General features: G+C 37.5%; 1 protein-coding gene and 1 pseudogene across 7 annotated transcripts in view; one reads left to right on the top strand and one right to left on the bottom strand.

Moving 5' to 3' along the window:
• LOC105498909 (contactin associated protein like 3) overlaps window positions 1–21428 on the top strand; it is a 242009-nt gene that overhangs the window by 119155 nt on the left and 101426 nt on the right. For 6 of the 7 annotated variants that reach the window (XM_071077491.1, XM_071077492.1, XM_071077490.1 and 3 more), the window contains 3 exons: window positions 4890–5037; window positions 20115–20318; window positions 20998–21182. In XM_071077491.1, coding sequence (XP_070933592.1) covers window positions 4890–5037; window positions 20115–20318; window positions 20998–21182 — 537 coding nt within the window. Of the gene's footprint in view, window positions 1–4165; window positions 4263–4889; window positions 5038–20114; window positions 20319–20997; window positions 21183–21428 lie in introns of all 7 variants that reach the window. The other variant, XM_071077494.1, reaches the window with a different exon arrangement.
• The window catches only part of LOC105498908 (splicing factor 45-like), a 61930-nt pseudogene that overhangs the window by 17306 nt on the left and 23196 nt on the right, over window positions 1–21428 (bottom strand).

Genomic DNA, 21428 nt, shown 5'->3' with positions numbered 1-21428 from the left:
ACATTTCCCCAGTCCAATATGTTTTATTTGTACATATTCTTTTAAAACTTATAATTCTTTTGTTCACACATATTTACACTTACATATCATATTGTTTTATATCTTTCATTTTGCTTTTTACTGATTAACTCTTTGCATAAATAGAATTGTACTAGTCATACTAAGGTGATAAAGATAATATGCTAATTTTTAATAATCTATAGAAACATTTTAATTGCTTCATAAAATATTAGGGCATATGTCATGGTAATTATATTATTAATGCTCTATACTTAGAGTTAATACAATTTCTTCATACAACACTTATAATTAACAAAGTGTCTTAATCAAATAATCTTGTTAACAGGCATTACAGGGAGCAGCTTAACAATATCTTTCATTTGTATAGTTCCTTAGAATTTTCAAGTCACCTACAGAAACATCTTCCGACAAGCTATAATTGGGCAAAGCAGTATTATTCCCATGTTACTTATAAAGAAGCTGAGATTACAAACACTAACATTTGTGTCCAATATCAGCACAGTCTGGCCATTAAGGAAACAAAATTAGAACTCAAGGACTCACGGGCACTTTCTTACCCCACACACAGACAGCTTAAAATAATAACAGCATATTAAAATAAGAATCTCTTGTAGTACATTTGAGTGTTTGGGAAACTAATAATAAACTGAAGCTGCTGAAGAATCTATTTCTTTTAGACAAGCTTTTCTAACATCTTTGTGAGCACTAACTGAATTGAGGCGTGAAATTGCACAGGGCAGTGGTGGCCCTATGCATAGTAGAGATTTAATGCTTATTTTAAAATTCAGTATCTTGTAATTTAAAATAAAGATTTGATAAAAATCCACTAAAACAGAAACTGCAAAATGACAAATTTGGAAAAATAAATTTCTAACAGTCTTCTTAAAAATAATTGTCGATGAGTCTTAAACATTGACAGATTTTTTTCTGCTGATGGCTGTCAATCTGGGTATTTCATACTCAACCACAAGTATCCATGTGCTTAACATTTTGCAGACCAGGATATCACATGAGCAGCATCACTGACCGTGACTGTTAGATTTAGCTCATGTGACCGCTAAAAATCAAAGTAGAGTGTTGAAAATTTTTCAGTAATGTCATTAATTCCTAAATTATTTATGAAACCTATTTCCAGCATGTGAGTGGACTCCAAGCCACAGGTTTCAGTCACTTTCATGTATACCTAGGGAAACTGATCATTTTATCTGAAAATATTCATTTTTGATTACTTAATATAATCCTTAGCTAGAATGCCGTCAAAGACAGAGAATCCACATCAAACTTAAGTGACTTTCAGTAAGATGGAGCTTTCATACATGAACACACCACACACACACACACAAATTTCAGAGGAATGCTGTAAAAAAATAAATGATTTATAATTTTACAAATACATTATATCCATTAACTAGTTTAATTCTTACCAAGATTGCCAGATAGATGTAATTTTTCTACTTTACAAAGAAAGATGATCATTTCTCCCAAGGTCACATGCCTGCTAAGACAGAAAAGAATTTGAAGGACTATGGCTTCCAAAAACCATTCTCTCTACCCTCTCCACAGAGCTGTAACTTTTGTTATTTAGTCTAAAATGAAGATGTAAGCCTCTGCAGAATTGTTCAAGGTTGCATATTTCTGTAAGAGCTGGCTTATCCTTCTGGAAGCTTCGTTTTTCCACCTTAATAAAACAAAGCAGGAATAGGTCTTTGTGTTCGCCATTCTTTCTATCCGTAGTGGTCATGTGCTCACCCGTGAATTCATGTCTGCTCTGGAAACTCTCAAAGCAAACTTTGAATATAATGAATAAGAGACTTCACTGCATATTTTTAAGACACACATTATTTTATTGTTACAGATAAGGTTATTTCAATAATAAGCCCTGAATGTTATGACAGTGAAATGCTAGTATAACTCTTTCCTGCCCAAAATGTATTCTCTTTAATTCCTCTATCTTTAAAGAACAATGGTTCATTTGGTTGGTATCTCATAAAGCTGGTTATAATTCTATATAAGACATTAATAATGTGATTTCTCGAATTTCAAATGCATTAATGTGATTATATATACTTTTAAATATATTTTAGTCATATGTAATAAATGTTTGATTTTTTATTGATATCTCTGAAGTTGCAAAGAGTATGTTTCTCATCTGCCTTATTCATAAACGATTAGATAATGTCTATTTAAAGTTGCTTAAATGTTAATCTATTTTAATTAAGCAAAAATTGACATTAAATTTTATTTTGCTACTTGATGCTATTATCACATCACTCAGAAGTATATTTTCCAGAGTTTATACTTTGAAACAAATTGAGAAAGAAATAACATTTGGCATATAAAGGTGAAAAAAATTCTGTTTTGGTAGGGTTCCTTTGAAAGGTTTTTATTGTATTGTTTTTACTGAAGTTTACAAAGTTTATTCAGCTATGAAAAAAATGTGATTTCAATTCTGCAACTGAATTTTAACATTGGAGTCAAAATGCTCATAGGATCTGATGTTCCTGTATTAGCTTGGCTGTATGTCTTAGATGTTAAACTCAAATTAGAACCCAAATAAAAGGATTCAGAGTCTGATGGATCAACCATCTCTACCAACCATGCCAACAATGACCAGCCTGGGTCACAATCGCAGCAGCCACCTCCACACAGGTGGTAGGCTGATTGATTTCCAGGTGTTATCTCAATCAGTGCTCCAATCCTTCAAGATCAATGTTACTGATGAAGAAACTGCAGCTTGCAGCAGAGAGTAACAGGGCTTGAGGTGGTGGAGGTGGTGGAGCTGGGATATGGCTTCTTTTATATAGGTCAGCCTGGGCTGTCCAGACAGAAGGTTGTGAGTGCAGAGGGTATGCAAATATTTTACCTGAAGTTGGTATAGCGATTGTTAACTCAAAAAATGTTGATGTACATGACCCTTTAGTTGGAACAAAAGTGAAATGATTATCTCTGGCTGGGCATGGTGGCTCAATGACTGTAATCCCAGCATTTTGGGAGGCCCAGGTGGGCAAATTACTTGAGGCTGGGAGTTTGAAACCAGCCTGGCCAACATGGTGAAACCCCGTCTCTACTAAAAATACAAAAATTAGCCAGGTGTCATGGCGTGCTCCTGTAATGCCAGCTACTGGGGAGGCTGAGGCATGAGAATTGCTTGAATCTGGGAGGCAGAGGTTGCAGTGAGCCAAGACCGTGCCACTGCATTCCAGCCTGGAAGACAAAGTGAGACCCTGTCTCAAAAAAAAAAAAAAAAGGGAAATGATTGTCTCGGAATTGGCACGAATTAGTAATAGATGAACTACTACCAACTCTGACATCTACACTAGCATTTGAAATTGATCACATTCACTAAGGCATTTCCTATATTTTTATTTCCGTGTGTTTTTACACAGGGAGACCCATTGGTGGTCTGATACTAGGCAGGCTGATCTTCATTCTCTTTGTTTTGTTGTTAAACCTGGTACATTGTTTTTTTTGTTTTTGTTTTTGTTCTTTTCTTTCCTTTCCTTTTCTTTTTCTTTCCCTCTCCTCTCCCCTCCCCTCCCCTGCCCTCCCCTCCCCTCCTCTGCCCTCCCCTCCCCTCCCCTCCCCTCCCCTCCCCTTTCCTTTCCTTTTCTGATGGAGTCTCACACTGTCGCCCAGGCTGGAGTGCAGTGGTGCAATCTCGGCTCACTGCAAGCTCCACCTCCCAGGTTCACACCATTCTCCTGCCTCAGCCTTGTGAGTAGCTGGGACTACAGACGCCCGCCACCGCACCCGGCTGACTTTTTTTGTATTTTTAGTAGAGACAGGGTTTCACTGTGTCAGCCAGGATGGTCTAGATCTCCTGACCTCATGATCCGCCCGACTCAGCCCCCAAAGTGCAGGGATTACAGGCGTGAGGCAATGTGCCCGGCCCTAAGCCTGGTACATTCTTTAGTAAAGTAAAATAATTAGGTAGGAAACATTCTTGATTCTTGGTTGAACTAACTGCTGGCCTGTGCCATACATAGATATTAACTATGTGCCCCAGTCATGTTAGGTGATAGCACAAGAGCATTAACCCTTTCCTTGTTCTCACACATGCCATATTCTTAAAAATCTGAAAACAATGAAAAAAATATCTAAAACAACTTTGTTTGCTTGCACTCTGATCCTTCCCTATGTTCAGATAGCAAGATGGAGTGAAGAGTGAAAGCACGCCCCTTTGCCCTGGAGCACATAGTGGCAGTGTGCTCCTCTTGACGCTCCCGGGAAGCAGGCCACAGGTGCGTGCAGCTGAGTTCGCTGTGAAGTGGATTCAGCCTGATAACATGGAATGAATGCTGCCGTTGAAATAAAAGCCAGATGTAATCCTGCCACACTCTGTGAGAGCTGTCCTACCTCCAGAGAGTCCTTTCTTCTTCCTAGACTGTAGTTTCTCATTTATAAATTAAGAGTGTGGGGCTGGAATCACGTCTAGGTCCCTTCCAACTATCTCACTGCAGATTCCAGGATTCTCACTGCTGCTCCTTTGCATGTGACCATGGTGCTTGATTGCCCTGCCATGTCATGTGGCTTTTTGTGAGCATCTTTACCACTTGATTAGGGAGGAATTTGTGGGATAGCATTTTTGAAAAGTGAACTTCATGGAGGTCGCCATGTTTATAGTCATTGTAATGGTGTGGATGAAATTTAAACTACCTTGTAAATAAAGAAAACTTAGACAATGGTGACTAATCCAGGGACTGGAGAGGTTGTCACATCCTTGTTAACCATTAGCAGTGTTTCCTTTAAAACAGCAGCTTTTTGCATATTAGCAAAGCGAGCGTACATTGCTCATTGCCATGAGAGGTGACAACATGAAGATGGTACATCCTGCAGATACATTGATCCCTTTCTCTGTTTTCTCCTAGGGTTTTCCAGGAAACACAAACGCAGACAGTGTGGTGCACTACAGACTCCAGCCTCCCTTTGAAGCCAGGTTCCTGCGCTTTCTCCCTTTAGCCTGGAACCCCAGGGGTAGGATTGGGATGCGGATCGAAGTGTACGGATGTGCATATAGTAAGTGGCCTTTATTCCCTGTGTGAAATCAAGGTCAGCATGAGATTCTGTCAAAGCCAAACTGTGAAAGCCAATGTCAGCATGAAATGTTGAACTTGACTTTTTCTGTCTTTTTAAATAGCTGGGCAAGTGGAACTGGTTTTTATGGAAAGCTTCTAGTGTCTTCCCATGACAATATGGACTTCAGTTACTGTCTTTTATAGTCGAATTTAGAGGTGGACCTGAACTGAAACTTACTTGTCTTTAGATTCCCAGAGTTTAGCAAAGTGCTTGCAATGTGGTAGACATCTAATCACACTAATACAATTCAAACTAACAACAGATGATGCTATTTTTCTGAAGCTGAGATGACACCCTGTCTGGGAAAACAGGAGTGGTACTGGGGGCAGTGGGGTGATTTCTCGCAATCTCTTAGTTCTCTGTGTTTTTCTCTACTAACGTCCTCTTTTGCACAGCATGCTGTCGCTTCACTTGATCTTCAGTTGGTGGGAGCCTGTGTTTAGTCAGCCTCTTTTCTCATCTATTCCTTGTTATAAAAGTGGAAAGGATGGAGCTGACATGAATATAATGCAAACAAAAAGCAGGCAGTGAAATTATTTGGTGGTACTCAGTGACACAGTTGCCACTTGATGTTCTAGAGCATACTTGTATTCTTTCTTTACATTATCATAAAAATGCTTTAAAATTATTGTCAAAATGGAATAAAATTTAAAAATACCCTTGTATAAAACTGGAGAACAAGTCCAAGAGTAGCCTGGATGGAAATGTCTTAAGTGGCTTCAACTTGGGTCAGGCCGGACGTTCATATCACACCATTTACACACAGTCACTCTCATTCTCTGCCTAGTCACAGCTTTAGCCCTGCAGAATATTAATTTTCTAAAGCATGATAACAACATCTGTCATTCATGCAGCATTTAATGTCGGATACTATTTTTCCATTTTATTACTTAACCCGTGTACAACCCAGTTCATTTCCTAAGTCTGCCTCTGGTTTTTAGTGTTTACACTTCTACAGGGCTAAATATAATGGTGTCGCTTTACCAACAGTCTTTTTTCTTCCACTTATTGTTCATTTCCTTCCATCCCTGTTTTTTTTCTGGGGCCTATAACTGTGCTGTCTGTTTCAATGGCTAAGATGTCTGATATTTAGAATTTCTCTTTGATGCTATGAAATTACCTTCTCCTCTCATTACTCTGAAACAACTTCAGGTTTACTGACTTCAGAGTAGAACATGCTCTTTGATGGGATTTGCCATTAACTTGATGTTCCTTCATGAAGAGATATTACTGCAGTTCCTTGGGCTGGAGGTTGGTACCAGGAAGATCAAAGCGCCATGCCTGATTCCAGGAAGGGCCAGTGGGCGATGCAGCTGCCATGCAATCTGCTGGCACCATTAACTTCTGTAAACATGCTGTTGGCCATAAGGGATTACTAGTAAAAAAAAACCCAAACATGCAGACAGATAATATATGACCATTGCTAACTAACTAAAAGTAATTATTTAGAACAAGTGGACATCTACATTGTCTTTTGTTCCTTAGAAGAATAATTGTTCAAGTATGGTCATTTTATTTTTATTGTTGACAGTAATACAATCCTTTAGGACTTATGTTAATAATGGTAGTTTCAGTATTTTCATTTGCATTTCCACTGCCCTGTTTGTTTTCTAGAACATTGCTTATAACGACTTATAATATCCCTGCCATGCAGCATCTCTTCCCATTTATCTAGTTATGTATTTATCAGTTTATTTCTTTGTATTTTGAGAGGCAAGTTCTCACTGTGCTGCCCAGGCTGGAGTGCAGTGGCTACAGGCACAGTCCCGCTGCTGATCAGCTCGGGAGCCTTCACCTGCTTCATTTGGGAGCTGGGCTAGTTCACGCCTCCTTAAGCAACCTGGTGGTCCTCCGCTTGGAGAGATCACCATTTGATGCTAAAATTTGTTCAGACACCTGATCATCATAGTGCACCCCTGGGCCCCATGGATCCTCCCACCTCAGCCTCCTGAATAGCTGGGACTGCCCAGCCGTAGTTTTATTAGCTTTTCTACACTTCATTTGCAATGATAGATTCATTATTCCTTTAAACTGTATGTGTTGTCACAGACTCCTGGCTTAGTCTATGAATGTACCTCTATTTCCACTTATAGCCTGGGGATCGGTTGTAGGTTCTCCCAGAGTTGCTGCTCAAGTGCAGAATAAAGCCATGAGCACAGATGGCCTTGGGCCCTTCTTGACACCTGTTTTTCCATGCACCTTTGCATGCTACTCTTCTTGCCACTCCTTAAAGGCTAACATTATCCACAGATTGGTTCTAGGTCTTCTATCCTGCTCCCAAGCTCTCTCTGAGCCTTTTATCCACTTCCATGAGTTTTCAGTAGCATTTACACGCTGGCTGATAACTTTCAAATATGTATCTGCAGCCCAGCTCCAACCTCTGGTACCAACCTCTCTTCACTGGCTCTGTGAACACTTAAAACTCAGTTGTCTATCTTCTCATTTTCCATTGTCTTCCATCTTATAAAACGATACCAACAGCCACCTATTGACTGAAACCCGATTCTGTCTCCTAAATGTTTTGAATTTCTGTCTTTCCCTCCAGCTTAGCCTAAATGAGCACCAGCCTCTTAAATCAGCTGTTCATCTCTGGTCTTGACCTTTCCAGTTTTTAGTCCACACAATAATCAGGATGATTCCTAGGAAAAACATGCACATCCGATTGTTCAAACATGCTTAAAGCCACACCCAAGACACTAGGATTGGTTCCCAGAGCCCTTAGAAAAATAAATTCCTTATGCTCTACTGCCTGCCCAGGCCTTCGAGGGCATCTCTCAAGAACAAAAGGGAACTCCCAGATTCTTTTGCCAGAACCCTATGAGTCCTTAATGCATCTATCTCCCTTGCCTTCCATGTCCAGTGAATCACGAAATTCTGTATTCTTCCCTCCACATTACACCTTGCCTGATTTCAGCTCTCTCCAGCTCTACTACCGACTTAATCTAAACTTGGTGTCCCACGGAAGATGGAAATTGCCTTCCAAGTTTAGGTCATTCTGTGTCTGCTCATAGCTGACATACTACATTATATTCTCCACACTGCAACTCAAGTTACCTTTTAAAAATGCTGAACTAATACAATTATGTCCCTGTTTAATACCATCAGTGGCTTTCCATTGTTCCTAAAATAACATCCAGACTCCCAGCAAGGCCTGGAGGAGCTTGTCCCTGGATAACTCTCCAGTGGCACCTCTTGCTACCATCACCTGCTACCTGTCCACTGTCAATTGTATCAAGCTTCTTACTGACTCAAAGCCTTTATGCCTGTGGTCTCCCCTGCTTGAAATGCTCCTTCCCCGTGTTCTCAACTGACTATTTACTCCTCCTCCTTTGGATCTTAGTTTAAATGACAGTTCCTAGGCCGTCACTCTAAATTTGGTTCCTCATTATAACTTCCCAGGAAGCCTATAGTATGCCTTCATGTGCTATAGTCACTTTTTATAATGTATCCGTATCTGTCTTATTAGAGGCCTGATTTCCTTTTTCCTCATTAGACTTCAGGCTACACCAAGGTAAGGCACATTCATTGCTGTAACATCAGCAACTAATACAGAGCCAGGAACATACTAAGTGCCCCATAGCTTTGCATTGAGTGAATGAATGAATGAAGCAATTCAGAAAAAAGTCTGATAGATGATTACAAAATCTGAATAATGAATCCAAATTTCAGATATTTATTTCTCTCTTATACTAGCCATCCAGGCAAGGCAGGTATCTTGGAGATTATATTGTTATAAATTGTAGTATTAAAAATTGTCATAACTCTAGTAAAAATAGCAAATAGAAGATTTTACAGTTATGTTTCCATTCTTCCATCTGATATTCGATGCATCTTTATATAGTAGAAAGGCAGTTATTAACACCCAGATATTCCAAGTGAGCAATCTGAGAAGACACCAAGGTCCGGCAGTGCAGGAGCTACAAATAATACCAGAGACAGGGAGAGGACTCCAGTCCTCTGACTATCAATTCCATGTTCTTGATGGGTAATAACTGCTCAGGCTTTATAAAGGATGATTATATTGATACTTATTTTGCTATATTGCTACATTGATTGATGGCAGCAGCTTCTTTTCTCCTTTCAGAGAGACGGCATCAAGCCGCATTGTATTGTATATAAACATTTAGTTTTTGATTCTGTGCCTTCCTCCTTTTTATCGTGCCACCTTTAATTATCCTCAGTTTCAGAGTTCTTTAAATCACTCCACTTTCTTTGATATTAATGAAAAACTAGAACAGTCCTCTTCCTGTTGTTTTCTCAAGTGGTTAGTGTCCTTTCCATCTCTTTAATTCCCAGTCCACTAGCGCAGATTTTAAGGGCTCACATCCCACTCCATGCTACTGTTTTAGTATTTTCACTGGGTAATACTCAAACATGGCTTTTGTCTGATTCACGTTTCTGTTACGTTGAGATTGGGCTTCTATTCCTTTGTAAGTCATGGCAATAATTCATGAAGTAAAAAGTATTGAAGGTTGACTGTATAAATAACCAAGAAGAGCTTGGTTTGCCACTTTTTTTGTCCCTTAATGGTGGAAAATTTGGTGGGGGAGGGCGTCTGGGAGTGGTGGATTCTTTTCTAAAATGTTAATACTTGGAGTACAGCCCAGATAATTAACAGAATTCTAAACTGTTCTTTTCATGAAGATTTCTTTTATAATGTCCCAAGTGAAAATCATTTTTTATTACTCACAGGTAATTCTTTATTCATGCATTTTCTGTTACATTTTCTTATCACTTAGTCTTCAGATAGTTTTATATGTCATTCAGACTCTGTCTTACATAGCTATGCTATTACCAGTCAGTCCTCTTCTTATTCATCGTTCTAGCTTCACTAATTAGGTTGAACCATATATTTGCCAATTTTGTAGATCAAATGCAGTTGAATATTAGCAGTTTCATATGGATTAACTGAGTGCTGTACTGTTTTCTGTAGGAACAACAGATGGCAAGTGGAGGTTTCCAATAAAACAAAATTAATAGTGACTGGACAAAAGGAGCAAATTTTATTTTCTCCCTTTGAAAATTTTACCTGTCATTGGTTAGAATTTGAGACATGGGAAATTTTCATAACTCCTGAGATGGTCCAAGTTTGTATTGCTTCATTGGTGTGCTAATGAAGTTAGACCTACCTATCTCTCTAAAGTTCCTTTAATTGTTCTATCACTTTTTACATATACATGCTGTGCTAGTTTGCATCACTGGCACCAATTCTGCACCTGTCCCTTGCCAGTGCCTGTGAGTGGCGTATGCTTCCCTGCCCCCTGATTTTTGAGCCGGCCACGTGACTTGCTTTGGCTAATGGTAGGCAGAGTTGAGTTTACGGTGTATCCACTGTCCTCCTCTGTGTCTACCATTACCCTGATATAAGCATGCCTGAACTATGAATTCCAGTATAATGAAGAGAGATACATACTTTACATATTTTGAAGCTGTTTCATTAAATGCATATAGATTGGAAATTGTTTTATCTTCCTTAAAATTGATTTTTTGTAATTATGAAATATCCTTATTTATTTCTAATAATGCCTCCTGCCTGTAAGTCTGCATTCTCTGATGATAGTACTGTATAGCTATACCAGATTTCTTTTGATTAGTGTTTTCATGGAATATCTTTTCCATTCTTTCCTTTCAAACTTTTTGTCTTCATATATAAGGACTCTTTCTTTATTATTTAAACCCAGTCTGGAAATCATTGAGTTTTAGTTGGTATATTTAGTCCACTTATATTAGGTGTAATTACTGACATATGTGAAATTGTAGATGACATGTTACTCTCTGTTTTATATTTGGTTCACTTGTTTTATACTCCTCTTTCTCTCCTCTTCTTTTGAGTTAATCAAGTTTAATTTTTCCAGTTTTTCCGCTATTGCTTCCTGTTTTAATTTTGTTCCCCTAGGTACTTGAACTACTACTTTTATCACTTTCCAAACAATACTAGGATTTAAGTACAACTTATGTTAGTTAAACCCCTCCGACCTTGTGCTATCTTGACACATTTTAGTTTCATACATACGTGTATGTATTTTTTTATTTTTAAATCACAAAATTTAATATTATAATTTTTTTGCAATCAGTATTCACTTGAATTTACTCACATATTTACCTTCTCTGCATTTTCATGCTCTTTCTGAATCAAATTCTTTCAGCTAGAAAGACTCCTTTTAATATTTGTCTTAGCCCAGTTCTACTGGTAATAAATTGTCATATAGCTTTTGTTTGCTTGAAAATTGTCTTTATTTTATATGAATTTTTGAAGGCTATTTCAGCTTGCTGGAGAATATGGTCTATAGTTATTTTCTTTTGGCCTTTTACAAATTTCTATTGTTTTCATGATGTTTATTAAGAAATCAATAGGCAATTGATTTTTGTCCTATAAGGGAAATGTGTATTTTTCTTCTGGTTACCTTTGAGAATTTATTCTTTGTCTTTGATTTTCAGCAGTTTTACCTTTATGTGGCTATTTTAGTTTTCATTGAATTTGTCCTCTTTGGATTTCACTAAATTTCCTTTTTCTATGAATTGATTATCAGATTGGGTAATTCTTCACTGTTATTTCTTCAAAACATTGCCTCTGTCTCGCATTTCCTTTCCTCCTTTCTGAGACTCTAATTACATCTGTCTGAGATGTTTGTAACTTATTTTCTTTCTTTCTCTCTCTCTACCCCCTCCCCCTTCCTCTCTCTCTCCCTCTCCTCTTTCATCCTTTCTATTTACGCTGCAGTCTAGACATTGCATACTGCTTTATCTTCTATACTACTAATCAGATCTTCTGCTATGGCCAGTCTATGGTTAAATATACCAATGAGTTACTAATTTTAGTTACTGCAATTTTCAGTTTTGCAATTTCTATTGATCTATTCTAGTGAAATTCCTTATCTTGCTGTCTATTTTCTTGGAAATATTAATCACAGTTATTTTAAAGAGTTTTAGTTAACTTCAATATCTGGATTATCTCTTGATCTTTTCCATTGTCTCGTTTTTGTCTTGTTTCTGTTTTCATGTCTTGATAATTTTGGCTGAATTCTGGACATTTTGGACGAAAATCTGTAGAGGCTAGAGAAGACAAAATGATCCCCCAGAGAATCCCCACTGCAGCCTCCGATAGGCTTCTAGATGAGGCACAGATCTTAGTTCAAATAAGCATTTAGCTGACTCAGTGCAGCGCCTCAGTCCCCATGAGGCCTAGTTGATATCTTATATCTGGAGTCCAGTGCTTCAGTTGTCCCAACTGAGATTTGAGGGCTTTTACCAAAACGTTTCTTTGAAAATCTCTGAATTCTGCCATCTGACTCCTAATTATGATGAGTCTACAGCAACCCTACTTCGTGACCCAGCCTCATAGCTGTCCTGTTCACTTTCTGCTTGGCCACCTTGTCTCTTGTCCATTGCTCCTTGGGAGTTGACTGGTGCTTCAAAAGTAAAAGCAGAAAGAATGTTCTGAGCTTTTCTTCTAAGGTCTTTACATTCTCGAGTCCTGGCCGTCCTAGAAGATCTTTAAAACTTTCAAGAAGATTATTTCAACTTTACTTGATACACATTTTCTATTTGTCCTTGGTAGGAAGTGTGGTCTTCTGAATGTTTGCTTGTCATAACTGAAAATATAACTGCATTCTTTTAATGCCATGGGAAATGTATTGAAGAAAACAAAGTGTATGTGATTTTTTCATATAATAATGTGTTTATAATACAATGTACTTAATATTTTGGAAAATTTTTCTGTAAAATACTAAAGTGCTAATTAAATTTCAACAAATATTTTTAAAAAGTAAATAAAGCTGGTCACAGTGGCTCATGCCTGTAATCCCAGCACTTTAGGAGGCCAAGGCAGGCAGATTGCTTGATTGCCTAGCCTGGGGGCAACATAGCAAAAACTCCATCTCTACAAAAAATACAAAAATTATCTGGACATGGTGGTGTGTGCCTGTAGTCCCAGCTACTCAGTAGGCTGAGGTGTGAGGATCGCTTGGTCCCAGGGAGGTCAAGGCTGCAGTGAGCCAAGATCATGCCACTGCACTCCAGCCTGGGCGACAGAGTGAGACCCTGTCTCAAAAAAAAAAAAAAAAAGAAAATGTTTTAATAAAAAAGTAAAATAAATAGAAACCCAAAATAAGATGAAAAAGTAAATCCATGTCCATCAGAAATAAGTAAGTTGAAGAACTGGAATGTGAACCTACTCACAGAGGATTCCAGACTCTGTGTAGTCGACTGTTTATCTTTACCAGGAAATGGGAGAAGGAGAAAAGAGAGAGGAAAGAAAAGAAAGAGAGGAGAGATCATGCATGAAAATTAAAGAGAGAGATCAAGGCCTTTACTGAGAATGTAGAACCAAGGCACGTTTTCCCTGAGTTCCTCTTACTATGCCCAGAAGGAAAGAATGTATGTGAGTGAATAAAGGCAAATATTTCCTAGGAAAGCTTTGTGTATTCACCGATTGCAGGATTCAGTATTCTTATCCTCCCCAAACTGATCTACAGAATCCCAATACACCTATTCTAACTTATTATTATATTAAAAAGAATCATCACTAGTCTTTAGAGAAAAAAAAAAAATCACAATGAGAAACCACTATACACCTAGCAGAATGGCTAGAATTACAAAGAGTGAAAACACCAAGTGTTTGGCAAAGCTATGGAATTCTCATACATTGCTGGTGGGAAATGTGAAAATGATGCTATCACTTTGGAAGACAATTTGGCATTCTTCTAAGCTAAATATACACTTAACATATAACTCAGCAATTCCACTCCCATGTATTTACCTGCGAGAAATGAATGCATATGTCAACACAAAGATGTATGTGTGAATGTTCCTAGCAGCTTATTTATAAAGTTTAAACCTGGAAACAGTCCAAATGTCTATCAGCAGGTAAATGGATAAACAAGTTGTCAAGCAGTTGAATACCCCAAGCTATAAGAAATAACAGACTGTTGATATATGCAACAGCGTGCATGTATCTCAGAAACATTACACTTAGCAAAGGAACCCAGACACAAAAGAATACGTACACATTATACAATTCTATGAAATTTTGGAACTGACAGAACTAACCTGTAGTTGCAGAGTGCAGATCACTGGTTTCTTGGGTCTGGGTCTGGGTGACAGTGTTGGGGGTTTGATACAAATGGCAATTAGTGAGTTGATATGAAATTGCCTATACCTTGATTTTTTGGCAATAACTTAGGTATATATATTTGTTAAAACTCATTGAACTGTAACCTTAAATTTATTGAATATAAATTATAACTGTGAAAATGATATTTATGTTTCCATATTGGAATTGTGGAGTTCTTTGTTTTGTTTTTGAGAGGGAGTCTCTCTCTGTCGCCCAGGCTGGAGTGCAGTGGTGTGATCTTGGCTCACTGCAACCTCTGCCTCCTGGGTTCAAGCTGTTCTCCCACCTCAGCCTCCTGAGTAGCTGAGATTACAGGCATGCACCACCACACCCAGCTGATTTTTTTTGTATTTTTAGTAGATGGGGTTTTACCATGTTGGCCAGGCTGTTCTTGAACTCCTAACCTCAAATGATGCGCCCACCTTTGCCTCCCAAAGTGCTGGGATTACAGTGTGAGCCACTGCGCCTGGCCCCATGTTGGAATTAATATTCAATTTATTTAGAGAGTAAACTGTAATTTGCCCATTATCCCTGATAAATCATCCTGAAGCCTTCGTGCCTCACAGCTACCTAGTTCACTTATTAAATATGCAAACCCCTGGGTCTCACCCACAGAAATCCTGATTCCTGGTCTGGTTGAGGCTCACGTTCTAAAGTCTCCGAGTGATCACTCCTAGTCGATCTGAATGAGGGTGGCTGATAGAACACTTTAAGAAAATTTCTGTGGAATAGTGTTGTTGTTTTTTTCTTTTGTAAGACATCAGTGTTTGCACCCTATAGAATCTTGCTGTTTTCAAACAATATTTTCCTCTCAATGTTGATGTGTTTCTCCTGAAAAGGCGGTACAAGGTAGGATGGGGATGGCATGCCTGTGCTTCGAATGACAGTGAGAAGCAGAAAAGTAGTAATGAGAAGCCAGAGTTAAGAGTACATTCTGTGTGTGGAAAATGTGAAAGTAGGCCAGGCGGGGTGGCTCATGCCTGTAATCCCACGCTTTGCGAAGCTGAGGCAGGCAGATTGCTTAAGCCCAGGAATTCCAGACCAGCCTTGGCATCATAGTGAGACCCCATCTCTAGAAAAAAATTAAAAAATTAGCCAGGCATTGTAGTGCATGCCTGTAGTCCCAGCTACTTGGGAGGCTGAGGCTGGAGGATCACTCGATCCCAGGAGGTCAAGGCTGCAGTGAGCTATGAAGGGACCACTGCACTACAGCATGGGCAACAGAGTGCGTTTCTAACAAAAGTAAAATGTGAATCTAAAACATAGTGTAAGGAAATAAAGGAAATGGCAACTCAAAATTACTCATGTTAGCTTTTCAGAGACTTCATACTTTGCAGGAGTCTAAAGCAGGTAGACTCCTTCCTTATCGTTTCTTAGAAGTCATTCTGGACCAGATGCCTGTTTACAGAAGCATCACAGTGAATGTGGCAGAAACAATCATATTTCAGGATTATATGTCCTCTTTTCTATACTGTGGGCTCCTTGAAAGTAATTCATTGCCTTCTGCATTTTTATCTTTCACCTAGCATAGGGAAGGCTTTCAGTGAATATTAGCTGTATGAATTAGGACATAACACATTTTAGCAAAATTACTTCTGACACAGTTCTTCCTAGACATGTGAATATTTTGTATGGCAAAGTTCTTTATCTTACAAGAATTAGCATTTGGGAACTTTGTGAATATATCTGTCCTTAGCTCTTCCAGTATTCTTTGAGGAAGCGTGGCGAAGACATTATAATTGCACCAATAATCTTCAAGTATCATTTTAAAACCCTCATGGTCCTCTAACACAAGAAAATGAGACAGACATATTAATACTTCTGAGTAAGATTGAAGTGAGTCAGCCCAGGAACAAGCTGGCTGGCAGAGAAGGAGCTGTGTAACTGTGGATGAATGGTTGCAAATCTCTTCTTCCTGATGGAAACTGAAGATTTCCTAGGTCCTTCAGAACTTAAATCTGCTATCATTTTAAGATGTCTACTTTCCTATAAATCGCTTATGTGCTATTTGAAACTAATTTCTACCTCTTTTCTCTGCCCAGTGCCCTGACAATAATAATGAGGCAGATGTCCACTGAGGGCACCCCTTATGCCCAGCACTGTTGTAAAGTACAAATATTAACTCATTTAACCCTCACAACAACCTTGTGAGAGAGGAGTGTATGTGTTCTCACTTCACATATGAGGAAACTGAGGCACAGAGAGGCTATGTAACTTACCCAGGATGGAACCGGGATTCAGGCCCACACAGTACTCTAGTGTACTAGGAAATGTAGCTCCTGATCTAATGGTGACAAACTAACGTGTTGGGTTCACATTGCTAATACTGATAGAGATTCAGCAGTCACAACTATAATCTTAATTAATAAAGCTAATAATTTTAAACTAAATTCATATAAAATTAGAAAAGCACTTCCTACTTTGAACCACAAGCTAAGTTTTCTTGATTCATTTTGAATGGCAAGTCTTTTATTCTGAAAACTTTGAGGAATGTTGGATTTTACTGTAAACAAAATAAGTGACATTTTTCCATTATCCCACTACATTTCCTATTTATACAATTGAATTTCATACAAAGGATTTTTTCCAACAGGTTTCTGATAAAAGATTATATTAAATGTGTTACTGGAATTATTTTATTTTAGTGTTTTATTCAAATATATATTGTAGGGGAATATTTGTATTGATTGTGGCTAGGTAGGAGAACTGTTTTTTTCTTGAGATGGAGTCTTGCTTTGTTGCCCAGGTTGGAGTGCGTGGCGCAATCACTGCTTGCAGCAGCCTCAACCTCCCGGGCTCAAGCAATCCTCTGACCTCACCCTTCCAAGTAGCTGGAACTATAGGCAAGTGTAACCAATCTTGCCATGCTGCCCAGGCTGGTCTCCAACTCTTGGGCTCAAGTGATCTGCCCACGTCAGCCTCCCAAAGGGCTGGGATTACAGGCATGAGCCACTGCACCTGACCAGTTGGGAGAACTTTTCTTTGCTCTTGCAAGTGTTTTAAAATGCTAAAAGTATGACTTTTGTGGAAAGTGGGAAAAGAGTTTACCTTTTGGCATTACTTCTAAGCACCAAGACTTGAAATTTTGCTTCTCCAGTGGGAGGATCTTATTCAAGAGGGACTATGTGGGAGTTGTCCCTCTCCAGTGCTGATCTTGGCGAGCTCATTGCTGTTGACTTACTGAACTCTATACTTTCCATCCCAAACATCGTTTTTTGTTTCATATTTTTATGTATTGACTTCATAAATCATAGTTGAGTGTTTTATGCTTTTTAGGAAGTTTGAATTTGCAATTAATTCTTCTGTTTTTATTTTGAAATATGCATAATGAGCTATATTATTTCTAGATACAAGCACTAGCAGTTACAATGAAGAGAAAATCAAGGTATCAGCTAAAGGACAAAAGAATTTCAAGGTCATTGCTTTATGTCTCTTTTAGTTGATATTTTTTTACTATTCTATTTGCCTGAGGGAAACATTCCAGGAAATACACTTCACATGCCTTAGAAGATCAATACCGCTGTTGGAGAGTAATAGTAAACATAGAATGAAAAAAGAAACGTATAGGTTGCAGTAATCCAGAAAAAACCTTTTTGGGAAGAAAACTTTTTTTGTAGTCAACTGAAAAAAATAGCTCAAATATTAGCATTTTCTTTAAGCAACAAATAAAGACATGATAAAAACTGAAGTATTAGGGCATTGCTAAAAATGTGGAAGTCTGTAGTCAATCTTTTTCAAGTTTCCCTTAGTTTATGGCCATGGAATAATAATCTTAGATATCTTCATTTACATTTGACAGAGAGTTTTGTTTTTTTCATGAATGTATAATAAGTTATATAACAAGGAATAATTGTTTAGTTTACACACAATTTACTCAGAATGTGTTTATTCATCATGCACTTGATACATTAATTCCATATGAGTACATTAGCCCAATGTGAGCAAATCAAACTTCTAAATTTTTAAATGATACATAAAATGGACAATTCTTGAAGTGCAGTTTATTATATATAGTTCAGATAATGTGAATGAAATGGATAGCCATGCAAAAAATACTAGTAATATTTTTTTGAAATTAAATATAATTAAACAAATAATGCCATCTTATTGACTTGAATGACATCAGCTAGTCAGCTTCAAATAGTTTCATATCTCACTGGATTTTCATGCATCATTTATTAAATAAATATATGTTTCAAAGGACAATTGCTTATTTTTCTTTTTACTTTTGAAAAAGATTTTCTGGGTAATTTTGACAAATATCAAATATTATTTTTTATTACTGATAAAATAAAACAACTTGTTTTTTGATGAGCTGAACATATGTGACATTTATAGTGAATTATAAGACCTGACAGAGTGCTGAGAGAGTGTGGCAGCATTGGAGTTCTGACAAGCTACAGCAGGAAGAACCAAACCAGAGGTGTTAAGGCCATGCTCTCTCAACAAAGCATCCAGGAAAACAAAACCTCTGTGCCTTTATCCGTCAGGGCTCTCCAGAGAAACGGAACCAACAGGATGTGTGTGTGGGGTGTGTGTGTGTGTGTGTGTGTGTGTGTGTGTGTGTGTGTGTAGAGAGAGAGAGAGAGTTATTTAAGGAATTGGCTTACTTGATTGTAGGGACTAGCAAGTCCTAAGTAAGAGTTGGTATTGCAGCTGGAGTCCAAAGGTAGTCTGGAGGCAAAATTCCTTCCTCCCTAGAGAACTTCATGTTTCTTTCTTTCTTTTACAGCCTTCAACTGATTGGATGAGGCCCACCCACATTATGGAGTTTAACCTGCTTTACTCAATGTCTACTGATTTATTATTGATTACCTCTAAAAAATACCTGCACAGCAACATCTAGTATTTAACCAAAAACTGTTTACCATGGCCTAGCCAAGTTGACGCATTGCAGTTCTCATTAGCAGTACTGTTAGCCGAGGGTTGAGAAAAATATTACATGTCATCTCATTTAAAATACATTTACTACATGTCTAAAGCAGTATTTAATAAGTATGATATGTGTGTGTTTCTGTATCTTTACAAACAGACAAAATCTTTAGTAAAGTAGGTACATGTGTAAGAATCAAGAGAAGCCAAAGCTACTGGGAATGAATAAAGGTATTTAAATTGAGTGACACTGATATTTAATATATGATAGACTGGATTAAGAAAATGTGGCACATATACATCATGGAATACTATGCAACCATAAAAAAGGATTGAGTTTATGTCCTTTGTAGGGACATGGATGAAGCTGGAAACCATCATTCTCAGCAAACTATCGCAAGAACAAAAAATCAAACGCTGCATGTTCTCACTTATAGGTGGGAACTGAACAATGAGAACACTTGGACACAGGAAGGGGGACATCACACACTGGGGTCTGTTGTGGGGTGGGGGGAGGGATAGCATTAGGAGATACACCTAATGTAAAAGACGAGTCAATAGTTACAGCCCACCAACATGGCGCATGTATACATATGTAACAAACCAGCACGTTGTGCACATGTACTCTAGAACTTAAAGTGTAATAAAAAAAAATAAAATAATGACCTTAAAATAAAGACTTTATGTAGTAAAATACAACTTCTTTTCTGATTGTTTTTAATCAAATAGAATGAGAAGAAATGGGCTGCTTTTATCTTAAAGATAAGAGCCATTGGGAGTAGATTAATAAAAGCATTTCTCACTGATGAAGTTTGAGAAAATGTTAGAAAAATCTAACAGTGGGTATTACGTATATCAACTCATGATGCCAACAGAAAATATATTATTGTCAGTTGTTTCCTTCAATGAATGGATTAGAAATGCAGTGTGTGTCTATGTGTGTGTGGTGTGGCATATTGATGCACACATTTTCAGTGTGCTACTGTATGGCATATTTATATTTAGAATTTCTTTTTAATATCCTCTTTCCTAGAATCTGAGGTGGTTTATTTTGATGGACAAAGTGCTCTGCTGTACAAACTTGATAAAAAACCTTTAAAACCAGTAAGGGACGTTATTTCTTTGAAATTTAAAGCCATACAGAGCAATGGAATTCTACTTCACAGAGAAGGACAACATGGAAATCACATTACTCTGGAATTAATTAAAGGAAAACTTGTCTTTTTTCTTAATTCAGGTAAAAAAATACTTGAACTTTTATACCGGTAGTTTAAAAAAATCTGTTTACATGAAAGTACATTTGTTGGTACTCAGTCTTTTCATAGTTAGATAAAATGACCGTATAATTCATCATCTAAACCAGAACACTTTTAAGAAAAAAAAAAATACACAAGTGATAGTTACTCTGGGACAGTAAGCACAAAGTAGAACTGCAATGAACAAATGTAAATGAAAGTTTAAGAGCATTACTAACAGATGCATGTAATATGTACATATCCTAAGTATGATTTCTGTAAACAGCCTATATTGTGACAGACTATGCAAGAAGATCACCATATATGTGTATAATATATATGTAATATACGATTACACATATCATAAAAACAAGAATGGATCATTATAAAATTATGAGATAATGCTGATAATGAGGTTCTAAGAAAGAAAATATTTGCAGTGTAAATATAAATGTCATGAATAATAGAAAAAATAAATTACTAAGAAAAATTTCAACGAAGTGTAGAATTGAACTTAAAGAAATAAAAACAGTGTAAGGATGTTGTATTCAAGATAAGGAGAAAGTGAGAAAACAACTCTGTAAAATGGAAAGTTGGATGCAAACTGTGATGCTCAACTAAAAAAGGGAAGCCATGATTTTGAACAGAAATAACTGAGTGTTTTTTTCCCTCTCCTTTAAGGCAATGCTAAGCTGCCTACCACTATTGCTCCTGTGACCCTCACCCTGGGCAGCCTGCTGGACGACCAGCACTGGCATTCTGTCCTCATTGAGCTACTCGACACGCAGGTCAACTTCACTGTGGACAAACACACTCATCATTTCCAAGCAAAGGGAGAATCCAGTTACTTGGATCTTAATTTTGAGGTTCTTATAGATATATAGTTTAAATTAAATATAACCTGAAAAATAAGCTAACTGCATAGAGAAATGCCATTTTATAGTTATTCATAACTAAGTTGACTAATAGTAATAGGTATGTCTGTCCTGGTGCTATGAAACTGTTTATGCCTTCTAATAGGTCAATTTAGTATTATAGATCATCTTTTCCACCTTGAAAGGAAATAAACAGTCAGTGTTAGGTTTAGGAAATCTACAAATGAAGAAATATCA

Source organism: Macaca nemestrina, chromosome 14, assembly GCF_043159975.1.
Source record: "Macaca nemestrina isolate mMacNem1 chromosome 14, mMacNem.hap1, whole genome shotgun sequence".
Lineage (NCBI taxonomy): Eukaryota > Metazoa > Chordata > Mammalia > Primates > Cercopithecidae > Macaca > Macaca nemestrina.
This window is presented reverse-complemented; position numbering and strand designations above follow the sequence as displayed.